The 21,912-nt window shown below is 53.4% G+C and overlaps 1 protein-coding gene across 1 annotated transcript in view; it reads right to left on the minus strand.

The window, feature by feature from the left end:
* Nucleotides 1-809: 809 nt before the first annotated feature.
* The window catches only part of fat1a (FAT atypical cadherin 1a), a gene marked incomplete at both ends in the record, with an annotated part of 72,931 nt that continues 51,828 nt past the window's right edge, over nt 810-21,912 (minus strand). Inside the window, 16 exons of the mRNA XM_084454584.1 lie at nt 810-1,468; nt 4,633-4,773; nt 4,891-5,546; nt 5,708-5,818; nt 6,417-6,570; nt 6,978-7,452; nt 8,763-8,920; nt 9,349-9,480; nt 9,831-10,053; nt 10,641-11,255; nt 12,185-12,382; nt 14,667-14,810; nt 15,100-15,237; nt 16,105-16,319; nt 16,432-16,821; nt 21,195-21,428. Coding sequence (XP_084310710.1) covers nt 810-1,468; nt 4,633-4,773; nt 4,891-5,546; nt 5,708-5,818; nt 6,417-6,570; nt 6,978-7,452; nt 8,763-8,920; nt 9,349-9,480; nt 9,831-10,053; nt 10,641-11,255; nt 12,185-12,382; nt 14,667-14,810; nt 15,100-15,237; nt 16,105-16,319; nt 16,432-16,821; nt 21,195-21,428 — 4,643 coding nt within the window. The remainder of the gene's footprint in view (nt 1,469-4,632; nt 4,774-4,890; nt 5,547-5,707; nt 5,819-6,416; nt 6,571-6,977; nt 7,453-8,762; nt 8,921-9,348; nt 9,481-9,830; nt 10,054-10,640; nt 11,256-12,184; nt 12,383-14,666; nt 14,811-15,099; nt 15,238-16,104; nt 16,320-16,431; nt 16,822-21,194; nt 21,429-21,912) is intronic.

The following is a 21,912-nucleotide window of genomic DNA, read 5'->3' on the forward strand; positions in this document are numbered from 1 at the left end:
TGTGTGTCTGTGTGTGTGTGCGGAAAAGCCTGCGCTTTTCTATTTTTTTTTTCTCTTCTTCAAATTTCTTTTTTCTCCGTGAATGAACATACAGTAAGGCCGATAAAGTCACACCATTTAACATGTGTATTTTTTTTGTGTGTGGAAAATAAACGCATAAAATATCTACAAAACCTAGTAAACCTCGAAATCAAAACTGTACATTTAAATTTACATTGAAAATGAAATGTGGATTGGTATAAAAAATCAGTTTGTACGGTTTAATCTATACAAATAAAGATGTCCTTCCTCTCACTCTGGTTACTGTCATCATGTGATAACTCTCTGTTACTCGGATGTACATCTCAACATGGATCTGTTAGAATTTAGTTTCTTGTGCATGACAACAGTCACTTAAAGCAATGGCACGTCCGACTCGAATCGTGGGGTTTCCAGTAACTGTGGGAGTCAGACTGAGCGGAGTGGCGGGAGGCAGCGGTCAGCGTCCGGTACTGTTAGCGAGTGTCTCCTGTGGACGCCTCCCCAGCTGAGCGGCCTTCGCAGAGAAAGGCCAGTCCGGGCAAACCCCTGTTCGGTTGTAGAATTCACTGCAGTGTGTGTGTGTGTGTGTGTGTGTGTGTGTACGTATGGTATGGGAAGTGTCAGTGTCTCTGTGTTGCTGTCTGTTTGGTATTGTGTGCGCATACTTTACAGATATGAGTGGGACAACATAACGTAGGGGGTGAGGGGGGGGAGGGGAGGGGAGGGGAGGGGAGGGGAGGGGAGGGGAGGGGGGGGGGGTGTTCAGGCACTTTTGCTTGGATCCAGTGTCAGACCTCAGTGTGCTGTTGGGAGTCCAGCGCCGGGACGGCGAGCCGCTCAAAGTGTCCCTCGTCGCCGCTCTCATAGTCGCTCATCATCACCTCGGACTCCTCGCAGCACGCCGACATGTCCGAGCAGGAGGCCGTGGATGTGTACAGCGACATGGACATGTTGTCCAGCGCCGGGGCGTCAAAGTCCCGCCCGTAGCCCATGGGGTAGCCCCCCCGGTAGCCCCCGGCGCCCGTGGTGGAGGGCGGGGTGGCGGTGCTGCTGGCGAGGGTGGCGTTGGCGCTGGCGCCCTGGCCGTCGGCCTGCTGGCCGGGGTAGTGGTGCGGCGGCAGGTACTGGTTAAGGCTGTAGAGCTGAGGCAGGGGCGGGCGCTGCCGCACCCCGGCGGGGCTGGCGGGGGGAGGGGCCAGGGTGTCGTAGCGCTCGCCATACTCAGGCAGCGGCGGCGGCGGGGGCAGCTCCTCGTGGGCGTGGAAGTCCTCGGGCGGCGGCGGGAAATCGCTCTCGATGTCGTAGCCACCGGGGTAGTAGTCGGTGTCGATGGCGCTGGGGTCGCTGTACAGGGGGGCGGGGGACTCCACCACCTCATACTGCGGGAACTCCTGGATTCCAGGAAGTTGAACACTTGGCATCCAATCAGACGTGTCCCAGTGATAGCCTATTGGATAGAGAGGAAAAATAATTAGGACGCAGCCAATTATATCATCCCTATTTGCATGTTTCAATATAAAGCTCTCACATAACAAAACAGATTAGATATGGTTACATATATTACAACAACAAAACACCACCATGTTAATGTTAAAAACAAAAAAGACACACCATGCAAAGGTAATGTAACACACCAATACAAAACAAGGCATTCAATAAAATCTGCATTAAAGTTCCACACCACTTCACAAAACACCACTCAAGATTCTTAGCAGATACACAAGGACACTGCACACGGTAAATAGCGATTTAGATGTGGTCAATTTAAAACAGGTGCTCCACCTGGACTGACAATAAGTCTTGCCAAAATGGGAATAAAAATAATTTGCAATCTTGGAATCTTATCTTAGATTACAAGTTCATATAGTTTGACATCAAAGTAAATATTAATAACTTCACTCAACATGGGGAAGGCAGGGTTACTGGAGAGAGAGGCTGGTTTAATAGGGGGGGAGGGATTTGAATAGCAGTGCTGTAACAAAATGAGGTCATTCCTCAAGCTCTATCCCCAACCCAAAAAGTAGTCAACTAGATTCCCTGAGTGTAGTTAGTTACTAGGACCATACTGTTAATTTGTGTTAGTTTTTTTTTTTTTTTTTTACATGACACTACTACAAAAAGACTTTGTCACAGCACTAAGATCATGCAGGGGATTGATTCAATGGCACCACTTTAAACCTCACGTATTCAGACTGTATAGGCTTTAGATAGATATGAACTTTATTTATTTATTAATTAATTTTTTAGAAGGCCTTTACAGTCTTTACAGTGACTCTGTTCAAAGTGGGACCATTTTGGTAGTTGAATGGGGTAAGAAGGAGAGTGAATGTGGGGAGGGAGGGGGGAGACACCGGGGGGCTTCAGGCAAACAAGGACGGAAAAGTCACCTCTTGGGTTCTTGAGCTCATGAGCCAAAAAAGACTCTTTAGACGAGGCAGAGAGGAGAGAAAGACAACACGTCAAGAGCACGTTCAGAGCCTGAGAGAGAGAACAGCTGAGCCCCGTAACGAGGACGATGAACAGGGAGGAGGAGCAGAACAACAGGGGAGCCCACAAAGTAGGTGATGAAGCACAGAGACAGGCTAGGCTACCGGGAGGGAGGCCGGCCATTTCCTTACGCAGAACCGGTGCTCGGCACCGACAGGACATCCAAGGCCGTGACACTTCTGTTAACTGACAGTTTGAAATGTTCATTCTCAATTCAATGTTGTTGTTTTTTTTTTATTAAAGCCACAAGGGATTTTTCTAACTGACGCCTGAGGAAAATTCACTGAATAAGGAAATGGCCGTGGACGTTCCTACAATGGAAAACAACAACGAAAACTGCTGGTAACCACAAAAAAACAACTATAAAAACAAAAACACAGACAGCTGATGGACTCTACACGTAGGCAGGGGAGATGAAGTAATAAAAGAATACCTTCTCCTTCCACCGAGTCAATAACAGAGTTGACAAGGTGGATTACTGTCACTAGGGAGGCTTGGAAGAGGTAGGGGGGTGGGGGTGTAGGGAGGGGGGGTGGGGGTGTAGGGAGGGGGGGTGGGATGAGAGAGGTGGACCGTTAGTGAAAATGCTCTGGCAAAAAAACTCAACGAAAAAGAAAAGAATGGAATGTACAATGTAGTTGTTTGAGGGGGAGGACGTCAACTTTCACGTTTCCGACCATAATCCGGTTCTGGATGCTTTGAGACAGATGTAAGGTCATCTATTTTTTTGGGACAGGGTGGAGGACGAGGGGGGATATTTTAACTGATGCTGAGGGTAGGGGGTACCATGACTGGCCACGACACAGTGGTGGGACGAGACACGGTGGGGAGGGGGTGGTGTTGGGTCATTTAGTGCAAGAAAACACACCGACAACAGACTGAGATGCTAGGAGAGGGGGGCGCCATTCACAGTATGAAAGGAAGGATCAGTGAAATTCTCATGGATTAAAAAAAAAGCCTTTTCAGCCCTGACATAAAAAAAACTGAAATTTTGTCTCATATCTAAGATCATCTGTATTGAAATAAGTTGATCTGATTTGAGGTCTTTAAACTTTTTTCAGGCTATTTTGCAAAAAGTGAAGTAGAGATGAAAGTCAGAGACTTTAAACACTCCCCAGGACCTCAACCGCCAACACAGTAATGACAGGGGGGCGCTGAATGGGAGAGGAAGTGGGTTTGGGTCAGCCATCATACTTCCTGTACCCTGGAGCAATGTCCCTCACTGTTTTCTTCACACATCCTTTTGTGGCTAGATTTGGTTAAACAAAACAAACAAACAAAAAACAGGACACAAAAAAGAGACAAAACAAAAGAAAGAAGGAAAAAAGAAAGAGTACGCAGGTAAGAAAATAAAAGACCAAAATTAAAGAACCTATCTTAAGCTTGTACTTTCTGTAAATTAACCGGAGGCCTTTCTGTAACCAGTAGAACCAAAGCTTAAACCAAACGAAGGGGAAAAGTAAGATCAAAAGTGGGACAGAAATCTTTTTTTTTTTTTTTCAATGCCGTGAGAATTTCAGAAGACCCCTCTTGATGGCTTCCCTGGTAGCGGGGGTGGTGATGATCGCAGGACTTACGGGCGGGACCCCGTGTTAAAACCGTGTTCTGGGTCTGTGGATGGATTTGATCCATATGGGAGCTGAGCCCCGCAGCAGATGGGGGAGGGGGGAGAGAAAGAGAATCATGTGACCCACAGCCCGCCACCGACCCGAGGCGGTCCGATGCCGGGCGTGCAGAGAAAGAGGGTTAGCATGTACACAAGTCCCTAGCATGTACAGTAGCAGCTAAAGACAGGGGGGCAGGGGAGGGGGGGGGGGGGGGGGCGGCGGCTATCACGACACCCCGCCTTCAGAGACGAAAGAGCATCTGACGGGCGTCGGTCGGGGTGGACGTTCCCGTTGGTGCTTCTCCGCCGACCACATGCACTCGCGCTCCGGAGGAATTGTCATGTGTGAAGTTGCGACGTTGACGTGAAGTCCACACTAAAGCGATGTGTTCTACAGTACATGATGCTGGTTAAACTACTATGAGTCTTGTCTTTCAGACATAGTAGTATCTAAGTTGGGGGGGCGGACGGGGGGGGAGTGGGGGGGGCGTCCCCTACAGTATCCACTGCGCACTTACCGTTGTCATCGCAGGACTCGGACTGGAAGGAGCTGAGGGACTGGACCTCTGACATGCTGCCCCGGTTGTTGTTGTAGGGGTGGCAGGCGCTGTCCTCCACGGGCTTCTTGGTCAGACAGGGGTCCAGGTCCACCACTTTGGCTGTTGAAGCACGCGCATCGGAACACGTTATTTCAACATCAGATGTCCCGTTCATATGTGCTTCCACACACACACGTGCGCACACACACACACATGCGCGCACACACGTGCACGCACCGTCATAGTCGTAATCCCAGCTGGGCTTCTGGATGGAGTCGCTGTCGGAGACGGAGTTGGAGGGTGGCGGCGGCGGGAGGTTGGGCGCCACGCTGCAGACCGCCACCGTCTTGCGGTGGCCGTGGCCGGCGTCCGGGTTGAACGTGCTGAACTCGGGGTGCTCGGGGATGGCGGAGCCCTCGAACGAGTTGCGGTCCAGGTTGTTGCGCGAGTCGCTGGGGATGCTGGGCGTGTAGGAGATGGGCCGCACGGGCACTTGCGGTGGGACGTCCGAGTAGATGTTCCTGCTCAGCTTGGCGTCGAAGTACGGCCGCTGGAGGAAGGAGTGCGGCGCCACCGGGCCGCCCAGGCGCCGGCTGCCGCCACCGTCATCGCCGCCGCCCTTAGGCTTGCCGCGCCGGCACGCCCGCTTGCGCACCACGACGAAGAGGAGCACCAGGAGGAAGATGCTGGCCACGAACACCACGATGCCGATCACCTCCTCCAGGCCGATGTTCCAGGAGGTGGAGACGAACTCGTTGCTGACGGACGGCAGCTGGCACAGCTGGCCGCCGAAGCCTGACGAGCAGTTGCACCGGTAGGAGCCGTAGGTGTTCTGGCACTGGCCGCCGTTGGCGCACGGGTTCTTCACGCACTCGTCCACGTCGCTGAGGCACCTGGAGAACACACGATGGGGGAGGGGGGGGGGGGAGATAGTATTCTAAGAGTGCAATTTTCCGCCCTGTCTTAAAGGTCAACTCGAGCGATCGCTTGTTCTCATCAAAACGGAAAGCCATCGAGAAAAAAAAAACAGTCAAAAAAAGACTATCTTTTCTACCTGTCTCCCTGGAAGCCCGGCTCACACTCGCACACCGGCCCGTCCAGGCTGTCGATACACTTCCCGCTGTTCTTGCAGGGGTTGTCCGTGCAGTACGGCCCCAGCTGACACCTGGACAGAGGAGGGGGGGGAAGAGCGTTTCAGCGCAACGCGTCGATGCGGTCTAAATGTGATGAGCGGCCCCGTGACCGCGCCGCCGCTGGGCGGATCCATACTCAATTTCGGGGGTGGGTCCCTGATGCGAGCGCATGGATTTTTTTTTGGCCGCCGACTAAATGGCGGCAGCCGTTTCAGACTGGATCGATGTGCCGTGGACTCTCTACAGGTGGGCCAGACTGATTCCAATTTCAGATTGAGGTAATGGGGCGCTAACAAGTGTCACCGCTGATAAAGAAAACATTTGTGTACTGATGGAAAGGTAAACTTGGGAGTGCAGATGTGGAGAGAGCAATATTCTACCAGACAGATGTGTGAGCTGGAATATTGAAACAATCCTGCGGTTTGGAAGGTGAATGAGGAGAATGTGTGTGTTGTGTGTGTGTGTGTGTGTGTGTGTGTGAGTGTAAAGTATTGTGAGTGAAAGAGACTGTAGTGCGTATGTATATGTGTGTGTGACAGAAAGAGAGAATAATGTGTGTGTGTGTGTGTGCGAAAGAGAAAAAGTAGTGTGTGTGTGTGTGTGTGTGTGTGTGCGTGTGTGTGGTCCTACCGTTGTCCTGAGTACTGGCCCCGGCACTGGCAGTAGAAGTCATCTCCGCGTGGCACGCAGGTGCCTCCGTACAGACAGGGGTTGGAGACGCAGGGGCTGAGGCTGATCTCACAGTGGGTCCCCATGAACGACACCGGGCACTTACAGAAGAAGCCTGGGGGACGGGGAAGTGGAGTTAGAGGTCGTTTTGTTTGTGTTTTTCGGAGCTGGCACTGATTCTACTACTTTTATTGGAAAGAGAAACTAAGTGTAAGGAGGACATTGCTTTTCAAGGCCGGATCAATGTGAGGACTATATAATCTAATACATTAAGAGAAACTATACAGCTATACTCTCAATAGATAATCAAGGGCTAGCATGTGGTGTTAACGGATGAACGGTTCCAAATTGACTTTCCCGAACGCCCAGAACTCTTACAGAGCATTTTTAACGCTTGGCAATTTGCAGCTAAATCATGATGCGGTCCGCTCATCCGACGGATCCAAACGAGCGCAGCAGACATCACAAACTGCTGATCGCGCTGCCTCCGCGGGGAGGACGGGCGTGCGGGCGGCGGCGTACCTCCGTTGGGCAGCGAGGAGCAGGTCCCCCCATTGGTGCAGGGGTCGCTGGAGCAGCCCTCGGCGGGCATGAGCAGGGCGCAGCCGGGCGTCACCTCCACCGCCTCCTCCAGCGCGGCGTGGCGCCGGCGGGCCTTGGTGTTGAGCGGCAGCTCGTGCCCGTTGAGCACGATGGCCTCCACGCAGCCCCGCAGGCCGTTGGCGACCGGCAGGCCGCGCCCGTGGCGCCCCGCCCCGCCGCCGCTGCGCACGTGGCCGCCGAAGTACAGGCTGTCGTCCAGGTTGAGGGTGCGCAGGGTGCCGGGGGCGGTGCCCGAGGCGGCGTGGACGCGGTCCAGCACCAGCTTGGCGTAGTTGCCGTCCACCTCCAGCGAGACCGTGTGCCACTCGCCGTCGTTGACCTGCGTGCTGTGGACCGACACGGTGCCGGGCCCGCTGCCGCAGTCGAACTTGTACTGCAGACGGCCGTTCACGATCTGCGCACGGGAGGGGGCGGAGAGAAGGAGGGATGGAGGAGAGAGAGAGAGAGAGAGAGAGAGAGAGAGTGGGAGGGAGGGAGAGAGAGAGATAAAGAGTTAAGGTGCATCGTGAGGGCAATCAAGCGTCAAATGGTTTCTTCCAGTCACCCACAAGGGAAGCTAATGATTTGTAATAGCTTAGCTAGAGTAGAATGGCTTAGAGCAGAACGGAGTTCGGCGATGCCCTTGCAATGCCAACATCTCTAAGCCCTAGACGCAGCAGCGACTAAATAAGGCGCCTTCTCATGACAGTATAATTATTCGATAATCCACCAGATATTGTACAGTTCTTTTGCAGTTCATGTCACAGGACCGGGCTAGTGACACGCTGGAGTCTACGGAGGTTGTGTGTGGTGAGATCATCGCGCGCGAGGGCACACCGTGGGAGAGAGCAGTGGACTGGTAGCCCCGCCAGGTACACCCCGCCGAAGGTCTGGCACCCCGGACTCCCACGCCACTCAACTTCCCCCCGGTCGGGGTGGAATGTGTGAGAAAGAGCTTTTCTCTTCCCTCCCAGCACTGAGAATAGCCCCTGTGTGTGTGTGTGTGTGTGTGTGTGTGTTTTTTCATTCAGCCCGCCGACGCATTCCCACAGCCCTCTCACATGAGAAAAAAATCTCAAAATGGCCGCCGCAGACCTACAGCAGGCTGTATAGACAAACAGCACGGTGGCCCCCTGGGGGGCTGCTGGGTAATATAGTTGTATGCTTATCAAGCAGATTGTACAGAAAGATAACATGGGCCGATACGGCGTGTATTTGGCGTGGGAGGGAAGGAGAAGTACGTCGTGGTGTTTCTCAGGGAGGGTGTATATTCACATCGGGTCATTCACATTTAACAAAGTTAAATAGTACTAGCCTGGCGAAGGCTGCTGTTGACAGAATGATATTGCCGCGCAACTCCATGATAACACTTATCTCTAGTCTGACGGTGTGCTCTGTTACACACTGAAGCAATACGCTGAACTTACACAGTGCAAACAGACGTCGACACACACACCTACATGCACACACACACACCCTACACAAACAATCACACACCACCATACCACCACCACACACATGGCCATACCTACAAGCACACACCCTATATAAACACACCTTATAATAATGCAATAAAATAAGTGATAACATTTTTGTCAGGTCATGACAAGCAATATAATAAGCTAATAAGCTAGCCCCATCTCAAACTTATCTGCTTTTACACAATGACACACCTGCGCGCCAACACACACACACACACACACACACACACACACACACACACACCTCCAGGATGCTGTAATCGGTCCCCCTGGCGTACATGACGGTGGCGTGGTTGGAGAAGGTGCGGAGTCTCAGCGACAGCTTCATCTCCTCCTTGTTCTCGTTCTCCATCAGACGGTACCTGACGTAGCCACTCCCACTGAATGTCAGGGCGTGGCCGTCTGGGAGGGTGGGCGGGGGGGGGGGGGGGGGGGGGGTGTGGGTGGAGAGAGAGAGAGAAGGAGAAAAAACGGGGTTTGTTGAATATGAGTAACATTGTATTAAGATATTGTACCATCCTTGGAAAGGTTATTATGAATAGTGGGTGCAATGACTGTGGACGGCAGGAAGAGAGAGACAGAGTGTGTGTGTGTGTGTGTGTGTGTGTGTGTGAGAGAGAGAGAAAAACAGAGATTGCGAGAAAGGGTGTATTTGTGAGAGAGAGAGAGAGAGAGAGAGAGAGAGAGACAGAGAGAGAGAGAGAGAGAGAGACAGAGAGAGAGAGAAAGAGAGCGAGCGAGAGAGAGAAAGAGGGGTGGGGGTGTGTAGACAGAGCGCGAGCGGGAGTCAGAGGTGTGTGTCAGGCCAGGTGAGGGGTGGGTGTACTTACCGGAACACTTGCCCTTCTTGCCAACTGGACACACGCAACTGTACTTGGCCTCCTTCTGGTCGGGAACACACTCCATGCCCTCTGGACAGGGGCTGGCCTCACACAGCTTGTTGACCAGGGGACACTTACCACCTGAGACACGCAAGGCAACATGGGGTCAGGGACAGAGGCCTTGTATGCTCCCAAACACAGCTTGGGGCTGGGGCTTTGGTGTGGACACTGTTACACACAAATGTATGTGTGTGTATGTGTGAGAGAGAGAGTTAAAGGATAACATGTTGACTTTGGTATCTAGCCAATGCGTTCCGCTCAGGCACACGTGGTATTGTGTTAAAGGTTGTGTGTGTGTGTGCGTGTGTGTGTGCATTCAAGTATATACGGTATATACCTATGTGTGTGTGTGCGTGCATGTACGTATGTGTGTGCGCATGTACGTGTGTGTATGTGTGTGTGTGTGTGTGTGCCTGTACGCGCGCCCCTACCTTCACACTGGCAGGTGGCGGTGCGCTGGTGGCGTGGCGTGACGAAGCTGAGCCTCGCCGTGCTGTAGGTGGACATGGCCGCCCTGTCCAGGGTCACCGTCTCGTCGCAGAAGCGCAGCGGGCAGTCCAGCCCGGCGCACAGCTTCTTGACCACGCGCACGATGCGCACGCCCGTCATCTCCTCGATCACCGCCGCCGACGAGTTCAGCTTGCGGAACACCACCTGAGAGAGACGGGGGAACGTAGCGCTTTATTGGTTCTGCGAGGGAACGTACCGCTTTGTTGGTTCTGCGAGGCGCACTTTGGATAAAAGCAATCCGGCTTTAAGTGGAACACGCTTTCGGCTCTAATTTGAGTGTAGCAATTTATTTTCTCAGCCCCAGCGACTCTCAGGGAAACTTTCTTGGGAATAAAAAAAAAAACGGTGTTTCTTCTGGGGCGCCCGGCGGGTAACGCAGCTCTCGCCACGACCGGCTCGGTGATCGGGGGTTTCACCGTCGAGTTATTTCAAGTCACCCACTAGGGAATCTAATAATTTGTAATAGCTTAGAGGGAATAGAGTTCAGTAATGCCCTTTCAATTCTAATTCTCCGAGCCCTAGGCACAGCAGCTACTGTACAAATGAAACACCAACTACAACAAATATGGAGCCTTTTACACTATAAGATTATTAGATCATCGACTGGCGAGAGACTGTACAATCCTGCGCAGTTCGGGTCATAGAACTTTGTCTAGCGCGGACGGTCGTGTGCGATGACATCATCCCGCACCAGAGCACACCGAAGCGATGGCTCCCGCTCCGCTACTGACCTCCTGCGGCTGGTAGGGGCTCCCGGAGCGCTCGAGGGCCAGCAGGACATCCAGGTCCCCGGGCGACTGCTCGGCCGGCTGCAGGCTGACCAGCTGCACCTCGCTGCGCCGCACGCCGGCGATGTTCCTCAGCGCCCGCTGGAAGTTGCGCCAGTGGTCGCCGACGAACTCCTCGGGCGCGATGCCGGCGAAGCGCACGGCGATGGAGTTGTCCAGCGCCTGCCGCGACGCCTGCCGCACGTGCACGCTGACCTCGGCCGCCGCGGCGAAGCGTCCGTCCGTCACCGTCACGTTGAGCGGGTAGTGGCCCGCGTCCAGCGGGCGCAGGGCGATGACCTTGCCGTCGGTGGCGGACACCGAGAACAGGGCGCCGTCGCCGCCGTCCGCCGCGCCCGTCGGCGAGGAGGAGGAGGGGGCGAGGCCGTAGGTGAGCGTGTCGTAGACGTCCTGGTCGGTGGCGTGGACCTTCCCCAGCACGCCGCCGGGGTACTCGTCACCGGCTGTGGAGACGAAGATGTCGAGGGGCAGGATGGCGGGTGGGTAGACGCTCTCCTCGATGATGCGCACGCTGATGAAGGCGGTGGAGAGGAGCGGGGGCTTACCGCTGTCCGCCACCTGGGGGGGAGAGAGGGAGGGGGGGGAGAGGAGGGGAGGAGAGATGGAGGAGAGGAGAGGAGAGGAGAGAGGGGTCCGAGTCAGCGAACGGGTCGTTTCAAATCCCACGTGAAATGCACATTCCCGCTGCTAGGGGGCGCCTGCGCTCTTTCTTACTGTACGTCAGTCACACATTTCATTTAGCGGGAGTGGATTTATCTACCTCACATGCACAAGATAAACGTCCAGGGTCAATCTGAGCAGATTTATATATCGACAGATGCTCCCGTCGCCGCTCCGACGGGAGAAAAGCAACATCGATGGAGAAAAGGACCCCCAGAGAGAGACTGCACATCTCACCTTGAAATCACACTCTCTCCTGTCCCCATCATCCTATCCGCCCTCTCTCTCTCTCTCTCTCTCGTTCTCTCTCTCTCTCTCTCTCTCTCTGCCCTCCACCATCCGGCCACAAATGCGATCGGGCTGAATAAACTCATTCTCACTTTCTACATTGAGTTGATCTGAGGCCACTGCTGATAAAACAAAACAAAACAAAAAAACAATTGGTTTTGTCTCTCTTTCTCTCAAAGGAGAGAGAAACAGAGGCAAAAGAAAAGATAGCGAGAATGACTGAATGAGCCTGACAGAAAAGGAGAAAGAGAGACAGCTGCAGAAAGAGTTTGTGGGGCAAGAGAGAGAGAGAAAGAAAGAGTGTGAGAGAGATATAAAGAGAGAAAGAGAGTGAGAGAGAGAGAGACTGAGAGAGAGAGAGAGAGAGAGAGAGAGACTGAGAGAGAGAGAGAGAGATGGAGAGAGAGAGAGAGAGAGAGAGAGAGAGAGAGCACTAAGGATAAAACCAAGCACGCTGAAATATCTCATGCTTCTTCCGGCAACGTGACACCAAAAACCACGCCGAGCGTTCGGCCAACCGTCTGACCGGGTGAACCCACCTGCGCCTGGAGCAGGTAGTGCAGCCTGGCTGCCCTCTTCAGCGCCCCCACTGCCAGCAGCGCCCCCTGCTGGCTGATCTGGAACACATCGCCCTCGTTGCCGTCAACGATGGCGAAGGTGAACGGCGGCCCGTTGTGGGTGGCGTCGCGGTCGGTCACGTCGAGCTGGAGAACGCTGGTCCCCGTTGGCCGGTTCTCCTGGGGAGGGAGAGAGAGAGAGAGAGAGAGAGAGAGAGGGAGGGGCGGGTTTTAGCATGGTTGAGTCAGAGGGAGAGGATGTCTTGATACTGATGAGGCTCAACCAAACCAAATCAAACTTTATGCATAAAACACATTTCTCTCTGAAGCATGCAACACAATACGTTTCCAGACAAAGGTCAGTTTTGACTTGGTGCCGGTGTGGCTGTGGTTGGGTGTGAAAGGGGGATCTGACTTGTAGTAGCATCTCTTGATTAGTGTTGCACAGTGTATCGATACTAGGAAAGTACCGCGATACTCTGTCGTCAAAAACGGTACAATACCCAAATTTAAAGTATCGATACCTTAACAAAGACAGTGTTTTAATAAGAGCCGTATATATTGAGTCGTGTTCATACGACAGTTAAGCTGTGTTTGTTTCTAGGCTAATTAGCGCTCTGCTTCTCTCCCCCAAGATCCCTGAGTCGCGGGGCAGTATGTGTGTGTGTGGGTGTGCGTGCGCTCTCTCTCTCTCTTCGCTCTCTCGCTCTGCAGCGAGCAGCGCAACAGTTTTTCCCTCCTCATGCACGCAGCATGTTCGAGAGGACGGTAGCTAACCTGAGATGGCTACAAGTACAAATGTCGACCGTCCACAGCTTGTTGAAAGCTGATGTGCGCAGGGAAATCTGGCATATTTTGCTTACAGAGCCGACAGTGAGGGCAAGCCCACGGACATTACAAAGCCCATCTGTAAACGACGCTACAAATCTATACAAACCAAGGGAACCAATACGACCAACCTGGCAAAGCATCTTGCAGACAGACATGCCGACACAAACAATTCAAAGAGCGACAGGTTAGCGAATGTGATAGAAGATAAGATACACACAGCAGCAACACCAGTACTGTATACAACCGAAGGATATTTAGCCTACCTTATGTTTGAATGTATGAACGCACAATACATTTATTGCACCAGATGATAGCTAGAGAAGCTAATTTTCATCCGTAGCATGAGACTTTTAGCTAGCATAGTTGCAGCCTAGCTGCAAGCCTAGCTCTCTACCTAGCGCACGAGTGACAAAAAAAATCAATACCTGCTCCGACCTCCTAGAGCGAGAACTCTTAACCGTGAGACCATTATCTCTTCTGATAATTTGGAATAGCAAAAATGCTTCAATAGGCCTGGGTTAATTAATAATAATAATACGCTTTTCAAGTTCTTCTGATTATCTCACAGTTTGCAACAACATAGGCATAATTTATTGATTTCTCCCCACACAAACAAACAGATGCCAGCACAATCCCAAACCACCCAGTGGAGGCAGCCTTCCCTTCCAGCTGTGTTTGAAAGCTACAGGAAATATGATAAAGACCCAAAAGATGCAAAAAGACTGAACAGAGCACTAAAGAAGGCCAACAATTTAAAGTTCCATGTTCTGTCATCTATTATTCCATTACTTTTCCTTATGTTTTAGATTTTCACCGTGGTACCGTTTCGGTATCGGTATCGAGATATTTTGGGAAGGTATCGCATCGAAGTTATAATTTTGGTATCGTGACAACACTACTCTTGATCCATCATAGCATCTCGTTCAGCAACTGAGACTCTGTCTACCAAGTCCGAGCTGTGTGACACCTGGCGCCTTCACAACGTCTCTGATATTACTTTCCAGTCCCCCCCCCAAAAAAACACAGAGGCGCTTTTCTGGGTGTCATCGCTCCCCCCTCCCCCCCCCCCATTCTTTCATCTCCCTCCCTCCGCCCCTTCCCCCTCCCACTCCGCGCAGCTGCATCCCCCTCTCCCTCCCTCCCTCATCCCCTCCTCCTCTCATCTGTCACTCCTGTCGTTCTCCCCCGTCTCTCCTCTCCCTCTGTCCTTTCCACTCACGCCCACTCCAGTCTTCTCATCAGCCCCCCCCGGGTCCTTCTCTCTCTCTCTCTCTCTCTCTCTCTCTCTTCTACATTCCAGGTGCGTTGTCTCTCTTTGAACCCCCCCCCCCTTGCTTCTCTTCTCTCTGCCTTACTCAAGGAGATCTCATCCCTCTCTTAATACCCTCCGCCCACCGGAGTGCCTTTCTTCTCCTACCCCCTCTCTCTCCCTCTCTCCTCTCCTCCCCCCCAGCCTCGCTTTCCTCTCTCCTCCCCCTCTCTCTCCCTCTCTCCTCTCCTCTCCTCCCCCCTCTCTCTCCCTCTCTCCTTTCTCCTCACTCTCCCCTCTTTCTCTCCTCTCTCTCTCTCCCCTCTCTCTCTCTCTCTCCTCCTCTCTCTCTCCCCCCCCCCCCTCTCTCTTTCTCTCTCTCACCTGGACGATGACACTGTAGTTGGCCTGGGAGAAGACGGGCGGGTTGTCGTTGACGTCCGACACGTCGATGTTGACCGTGGCGCTGCTGGAGCGCGCCGGCGCGCCGCTGTCCGACGCCCGCACCGTCAGCGTGTAGCCCGACGTCTGGAAGAGACGGAGAGAGAGAAGGAGGGGGAGAGAGAGAGAGAGAGAGAGAGAGGGGGGACAATTACTACTTCACCGCAAGGGCTGCTTTCCTAAGCAATAATACGAGGGGGTCGGCAGACGGGCTTTGCTCTTAAGCCTGGCTCCGCTTTGACTGGAGTCTGCAGAGTGCAATTAGACTGCACCAAAACACACACACACGCATGCAGCGCACCAAAACACACACGCTCGCACGCACACCCACACACACACACACACCTACAGGCATCGGGCTGGATGATATTCTTACCCTCTCACGGTCGAGTTGGCGCGCCACCTTGACCTCCCCCCGCGTGGGGTCGATGGTGAACGGGCTGCCCTGGTTGCCGCCCACGATGGCGTAGCGCACCTGGTTGTAGGAGGGCCCGTCGCTGTCCTCGGCCACCACCTGACACACCGGCGGTGACACACGCACAAGCGGGGAAGAATTAGGACCGGGGCCCAAGGACATGGGGTGGAAAAAAAACCTCTCTCACACACACACACGCGTGACGTGAGTGCAGAACCCAGACGTCGGCGCAAACACGCCGCTGCGTGTCGTTACGGACACACACGCGCCGCGGCATGTAGCGGTCAAGCTCCCGGGGGAAATCAGGGGACGGATGGCATTTCTTGAGTGCGTGACGACAGGCGAGGGGTAATCAAATCAAGTCTTCAGATGGATCATTTATATCGGGGACGATTAGACACGAGCTACTGATGAATGACCAAATGGGACCATTGGGAGAGGAGAGGCAGGGAGGGAGGGAGGGAGGGGGGGAGGGGCGGGGCGCACGAAGAGAGGTGCATATCAAGGAGATGATGGGCAGAGAGAGAGAGAGAGGGAGAGAAAGTGGAGGGGGGGGGGACTGAGAGACACAGTCCTTCATCTAGAGCCAGGGCCTAATGTGTCACCTGATTTAAATTAAACAGGGATCGTGTGTGCGCGCACATGCGTGTGTGTGTGTGTGTGTGTGTGTGTGTGTACTAATGGAACGCTGCTTCCCGGAGCATGAAGAGCTGATTTCACTCCGCCAGCAGACGGTGATCTGACACAGGTGGTGATATGAGACGGAGATGGAGGAGAGAGAGAGAGAGAGAGAGAGAGAGAGAGAGAGAGAGAGAGAGAGAGAGAGGGACAGGAGCGTCGGGGAACGAAAAAGACCGCCCACAGCAGGTCCTGCGTGTCACTGTCTGAACGACCCTGACGACCACGCGGTCAAGGGGGGGGGGGGCGGGCGGGGGGTCAGGGGTCAGGCCACGGCGGCGGACTCACCGTCACCACCGTCTTGCCCGGCTCGGCGTCCTCGCCCACCACGGCCGCGTACGTCTCCTGGCTGAAGGCGGGGCTGTTGTCGTTGACGTCCGTCAGGTTGATGTTGACGGTGGCCATGTCGCTGAGCGGGGGCGTGCCGCCATCGGTGGCCTCCAGTGTCAGGTAGTACTCGTGGGACGCCTCGTAGTCCAGGGGCTCGATGACGAAGACGTCACCTGCGGAGGTTGGGGGAGAGAAGGGGGGTCATTTTATTTATCTATCTATTTATCACTTTTCACTGAGAGGCCATCTTGCCTCCCTCACCCCGCCTCCTCCGCCTGTACGTACCGGTCTTGGGGTCCACGCTGAACGCGCCTCGCTCGTTGCCGCTGACGATGGCGTAGGCAATCTCGCCGCCGGCCTCGGCGTCGCGGCTGGCGGCGTGCACCCGCAGCACCTGCGTCCCCGCCGCCACGTCCTCCGGCACGGTGGCCAGGTACTCGCGCCGCTCGAACACCGGCGGGTTGTCGTTGATGTCCAGCACGGCCACGGCCACGGTGCACAGCGCCGACAGGCGCCGCGGCGAGCCCCGGTCGGTTGCGCGCGCCCGCAGCTCGTACGTCGCCCGCGCCTCGCGGTCCAGCGGGCGCCCCAGGCTCACCACGCCGCTGCGCTCGTCGATGGAGAAGTGGCCGTCGGCCGAGTCCGCCAGCGAGTAGAGTATGTCGCCGTTCATGCCTGGGGGGGAGGTGGAGGGGGGGGGGAGGTGGAGGGGGGGGTGGTAGAGAGAGGAGCTGCGTCAGAAACTTTAACGGGATGCGATTTTCTTTTCTCGTAACGAGCTGTAATCCTGCTACGTGTCACAAAACTAGTTGTCGATAGTAAAAATCCCTCAAATGCTGTAAGCAGCCCCTTTTCAGGTTCCCAGGGGGGGACTGGACCAGACTGGACCCTACGTGATGAGCGGTATGGCACGCCGCCTCTTCGTCACCTCATAAAACACGGCGTCCTTGCCGTCGTCTCCATACCTCATAACGCCGCCGCCGCCCAGGAAACGAGACAGAGACAGATGGTGATAATAACTCTAATGTGTTTGCTGCGGGTGGCGGCCGCTCAGGATGTGCGCGGTTACACTGGCGTTTATCAACATCTCCTCCCCTCTCCCATGATCTCAGAGAGGAGAGGAGACAAGGGGAGAGGAGACAAGAGGACAGGGGACGAGACAAGGGGATAGGAGACAAGGGGACATGGGAGGAGCACAAGGGGACAGGGGAGGAGACAAGGGGACAGGAAAGGAGACCAGGGGAGAGGAGACGAGACAAGGGGAGAGGACAGAGGAGAGAAGAAGGGAGGGAGGGAGGGAGGGAGGAGAGGAGAGCAAGTGAGGAGGAGGGGGCCTGATTAGCGCTAATGCTGCCCACCCGCCACCTCCACCACCACACCAAATTACTCAGGGGGAAATTGCTTAATGACATTTAAGTGAGGCGCGCCAAACCATTTAACAATATTCACTCCCATCACCAATCATTTAGAATGTCTGACCGCCTATTATTCACATCGCCAATCATTTAGAATGTCTGACCCCCTATTATTCCCATGCACACGCGGCTAGAGGTGCAGGTAGGCTGCTGGCATCGCTCACTGGAGACAGCTCTACTGCTCTCATGTGGAACCAGTGAAGCGCGGAGTGTGACTCCGTCTGGGATGAAGAGATATCAGAGCAGCGCTCATGCATGGGGGGAGATCGAGGGAGGCAGAGGCAGGAATGAGGAGAACCTTTTTGACAGAGAGACAGAGACGGAGAGAGAGGACAGAAGAACAACAAAAAAATAGGGGAGGGGGGAGGGGGGGAGGGGACCGAAAGAACGGCAGACAGACGGAGAGAGAGAGGGAGAGAGAGAGAAAGAGAGAGAGAGAGAGGGAGAGCGAGAGAGAGAGAGAGAGAACAAGATATACGGAGTGGAATAAGGGAGGGCTCAGGAAGAGACACAGAGGAATGCATGCGTCTGCATAACTTCCCTTTATCTCAGATCCAGAGCACTGGCCCGGGCCTGCCGGTATCAGTGTGGTCCCCCCCCCACCCCCCCCCACCCATGGTCCCCCACCCACCCCTGGACATCCCCCCACTCCACCCCACCCATGATCGCCCCCCCATGATTTTCAATCTATCGGACGGTAAGTTTTTAATAGTGCGTGTCCGTGTGTGTGTGTGTGTGTGTGTGTGCCTTTTCTGATGGTCCAGTGCCATGGGAAGGGGCTAAGAGACCAGTGAGGGTAATTTTACCTTGATCAAAAGCAAACTCTGGCTGGATTGTGTGTGTGTGTGTGTGTACAGTATGTGTGTGTGAGAGAGAGAGAGGTGTGTGTGTGTGTACAGTATGTGTGTGTGAGAGAGAGAGAGGTGTGTGTGTGTGTGTGTGTGTACAGTATGTGTGTGTGAGAGAGAGAGAGGTGTGTGTGTGTGTGTGTGTACAGTATGTGTGTGTGAGAGAGAGAGAGGTGTGTGTGTGTGGCTGCTGCTACCCAGTTCTCCTCGCCGTACCGACACAAATCACAGAATACAGATGTAGCGCTGTCTGCGGTGGACGGGTGCAGATGGGATCCCGCAGGTCCGGCTGCACCTGAGAACCGGGCGCCTGAGAGAGGAAACGCTCGTCTAATCAGGCCCTGTGTCCACGCTGCAGCATCCCTCGTTCTCTTCAGTGAGAATCAACGGTGGGCTCGCTCAATGGGGGGAAAAAAGGCTGCTCAGCAAAACAACTGCTACCCGCTGCTTTTTAGCTGTCTAAAGTATGGCTGTTTAGCTGTCTAAAGTATGGCTGTTTAGCTGTCTAAAGTATGGCTGTTTGTACATGAAACACACGCAGAAACGTTTAATCATGCTTTCGCTTCGAGCCGACCCGATTACTGTAATGCACCGTTTCCCTGGCCTCCCCCAAAAACCACTGAGACCTCAGCTCATTCAAAACTCTGCAGCCCGACTATTAACAAAAACCAAGAGGAGAGAGCAGGTTAGTCCTCTCAGCTGCTCTGCACCGGCGTCAGGGTAACATTTAGAGTTGATTTGAAGGTCCTCCTCCTTATATACAAAGCCCTTAATGGGCGAGGCCCAAGCTACACTGCTAACTCCCTTGTCAACTACTCGCCTTCAAGAACACTGTGATCATCCACTGCTGGTTTACTAGAAGTTTCCAGCAACAGTCGGAAGAAAATCAGGAGTGCAGACTTTGTCAATTATGCCCCAAAGATATGGAACACAATTAGGGCTGGGCGATATGGACAAAAACATGCATTGCAGCGATGCAATTTTTTGGCGATATATATTCCAATATATTTTGTTTGTTTAAAACAGAAATAAGCAAACATGTAAACTTATGTCCTATGAGGTTAGAACTAAACAGTGATCCTCGCGTTTGCTTACACCGGTAGCCAAGTGTCTTGACTGCGTTCCAAAACGCCTACTAATAATGCATCCCTTAGTTTTTGACAGTCATCAAAATTAAAAAGTTGAGCAAAAAGTTTGTAGCATGACATGTTTTGAGTTAGCATAGCAGGGGGAAAAAGAGAAAAACATTGTCCCTTGCGATGTGACTATAGCGCATGTGCACATTGCGATGGCGATGCATAAACGATATATTGTGCAGCCCTAAACACAATACCTATGTATATAGTAAGCTATAGGTAAGCTTTTTAAAATGTTGTATTTTACTTGATTCCTTGTCTTAAACTTCTTTTATTGTGTTTTATCTTCCAACTTATTTTTAGTTTTTGTTCATTTTGTCTATTTTAATGTGAAGCACTCTGTGCATTTAAATTCTCTGTTGTAAAGCACTTTGAGCTGCATTTATGTGTATGAAAGGTGCTATACAAATAAGGTTGTATTATTATTATTGTTGTTGTTGTTGAAAACAGTTACAAATTTTGGACAAAGCTCATCAGGCGTCAATGCCCCAAAAAGTCGCCCGTCAAAACGCTTGTTTTCGCCAGCCCTCCATCCAGTACACCTGATATCCAGGGTCAGGCAGCTCCGTTGTGACTACCCCCCCCCCCCCCCCCCCCCCCCCCCACACCCCCCTTCCTCTTTCAACCATTTTACCGTCGCAGTGACTCTTCCATCTTCATCTGTCAACCTGTCAAGCTTCATCACCCGCAGAAGTGAGCAATGACTGAGACGTGTGTAGAAAGTGAGAGAGAGATATAGAGAGATAGAGAAAGAGAGAGGGAGGGAGAGATAGAGAAAGAGAGAGGGAGGGAAGGATAGAGAGAAAGAGACATAGATATAGATAGAGAGAGGGAGGGAGAGATAGAGAGAGAGAGAGGGAGGGAGAGATAGAGAGAGGGAGGGAGAGGTGAGGTGGGCTGACGTGTCTCTCCAGGTTGAGACACCCTGTCCCCCGCTGTCCTGGAGGCGTCTTTAACTAACAGCGAGGGGGACGGGGGGACGAGTAGCAAGCGCGCTGTGGGCTGGGCGCGGCGAGCGCTCGGCAGCGTGGGAGTGACGGGTCACACAAGCGCTCCGCCTGAACTTTTTGAAGTGTCCAGTTTGAAGGAGGTCTTTTTTTTGTGGGGGGGGGGGGTTGTTAGTTCGTGATAGTCTCTCCTGGTAATGCTGGAGGTGCAGTTGGGACTGCGACTATCCAAGGGGCAAATGGAAAAATTGCCATTAGGCCCTCTGAGAATTGAGTGGCTTTATGGAAAAAAAAGGAACATTTCATTAGAGTGAAATGGAGCTTTTAATTTGACGAGTTGATCGTTCGTGAAATTCCACACTCTATCATCCGGTCTCTCTCTCTCTCTCATTGAGAAGTGGGCTTTTGGTGCAAAGTGCAACGGGGATTACTTGAGCATTGTAGAGTCAGCAGTGCTGCAGAAAAGCAATGCGACTTAAGTAATCAAAGCACATACAAGTTGCTGCATTTCTCTAGGTATTATATAACACTGCAGGCCTCAGCCGCCCGCACCTGCTGGTGAGTGGTTATTATGCCTTCGCTCCTACGGCCATCCACCCCTACGGATGAGAGTTGGAATGGTACGCCCCACCTCTAAACGGGAATGGTACGCCCCAAATTTCCCGTTCACTAAAGGCCCCCGGGGGTCTCGGCGTTTCTTACCGGCGTCGGCGTCCGTCGCCAGGAGCCGGGCCACGTAGGTGCCGACCTCCGTGTTCTCGAAGACGGTGATGGCGTAGGGGTCGGCGGCGAACTGCGGCGCGTTGTCGTTGACGTCCTCCACGGCGATGTGGACGTCGGCCTCGCAGTGGCGCCCGCCGCCGTCCAGCGCGCGCACCTTGAACCGGTGCTCCTCCTGCTCCTCGCGGTCCAGGGGCTGCAAGGTCTTCAGCTCGCCTGTGGCAGCGGGGGGGGGGGGGGGAAGAGGGGAGGGAGAGTGAGGAACACATAAAATACACACACACACACGGTAAAAACAAACAACAGTGCCAGTACACAGACACAAACACACAAGGGGTTCTTAAAAGCTTGCCCCTTGCGTTCTGTACCCACTTTTACGCGCCCTGGCGCTTACAGGCGAGTAGTCTTTTAAAAGGCTGATGTTTTACAAGGACAGGATCGTATGGGGAATTCTGTCACCTGGCCTGTGCCCCCTTTCCAGTGACGCAGAGTGGAAGTGTAGCGGAGCGGAAGACGGACAGTGATTGAAAAAGAGTTAAAAAGTGAGATTGTTCATCTCTACACTCCTTCTACGACTGTTGGCTCCAGTGACGCTTCCCTCGGGGATCTCCGGATCTGATGTGTGTTGGTGTGTCTGTGTGTGTGTGTGTTTGGATAAGGGGAAGGAGCGTATGTGCGTGCGTTCGAGTGTGTGTGTGTG

Source organism: Borostomias antarcticus (genome assembly GCF_949987555.1).
Source record: "Borostomias antarcticus genome assembly, chromosome: 20".
NCBI lineage: Eukaryota > Metazoa > Chordata > Actinopteri > Stomiiformes > Stomiidae > Borostomias > Borostomias antarcticus.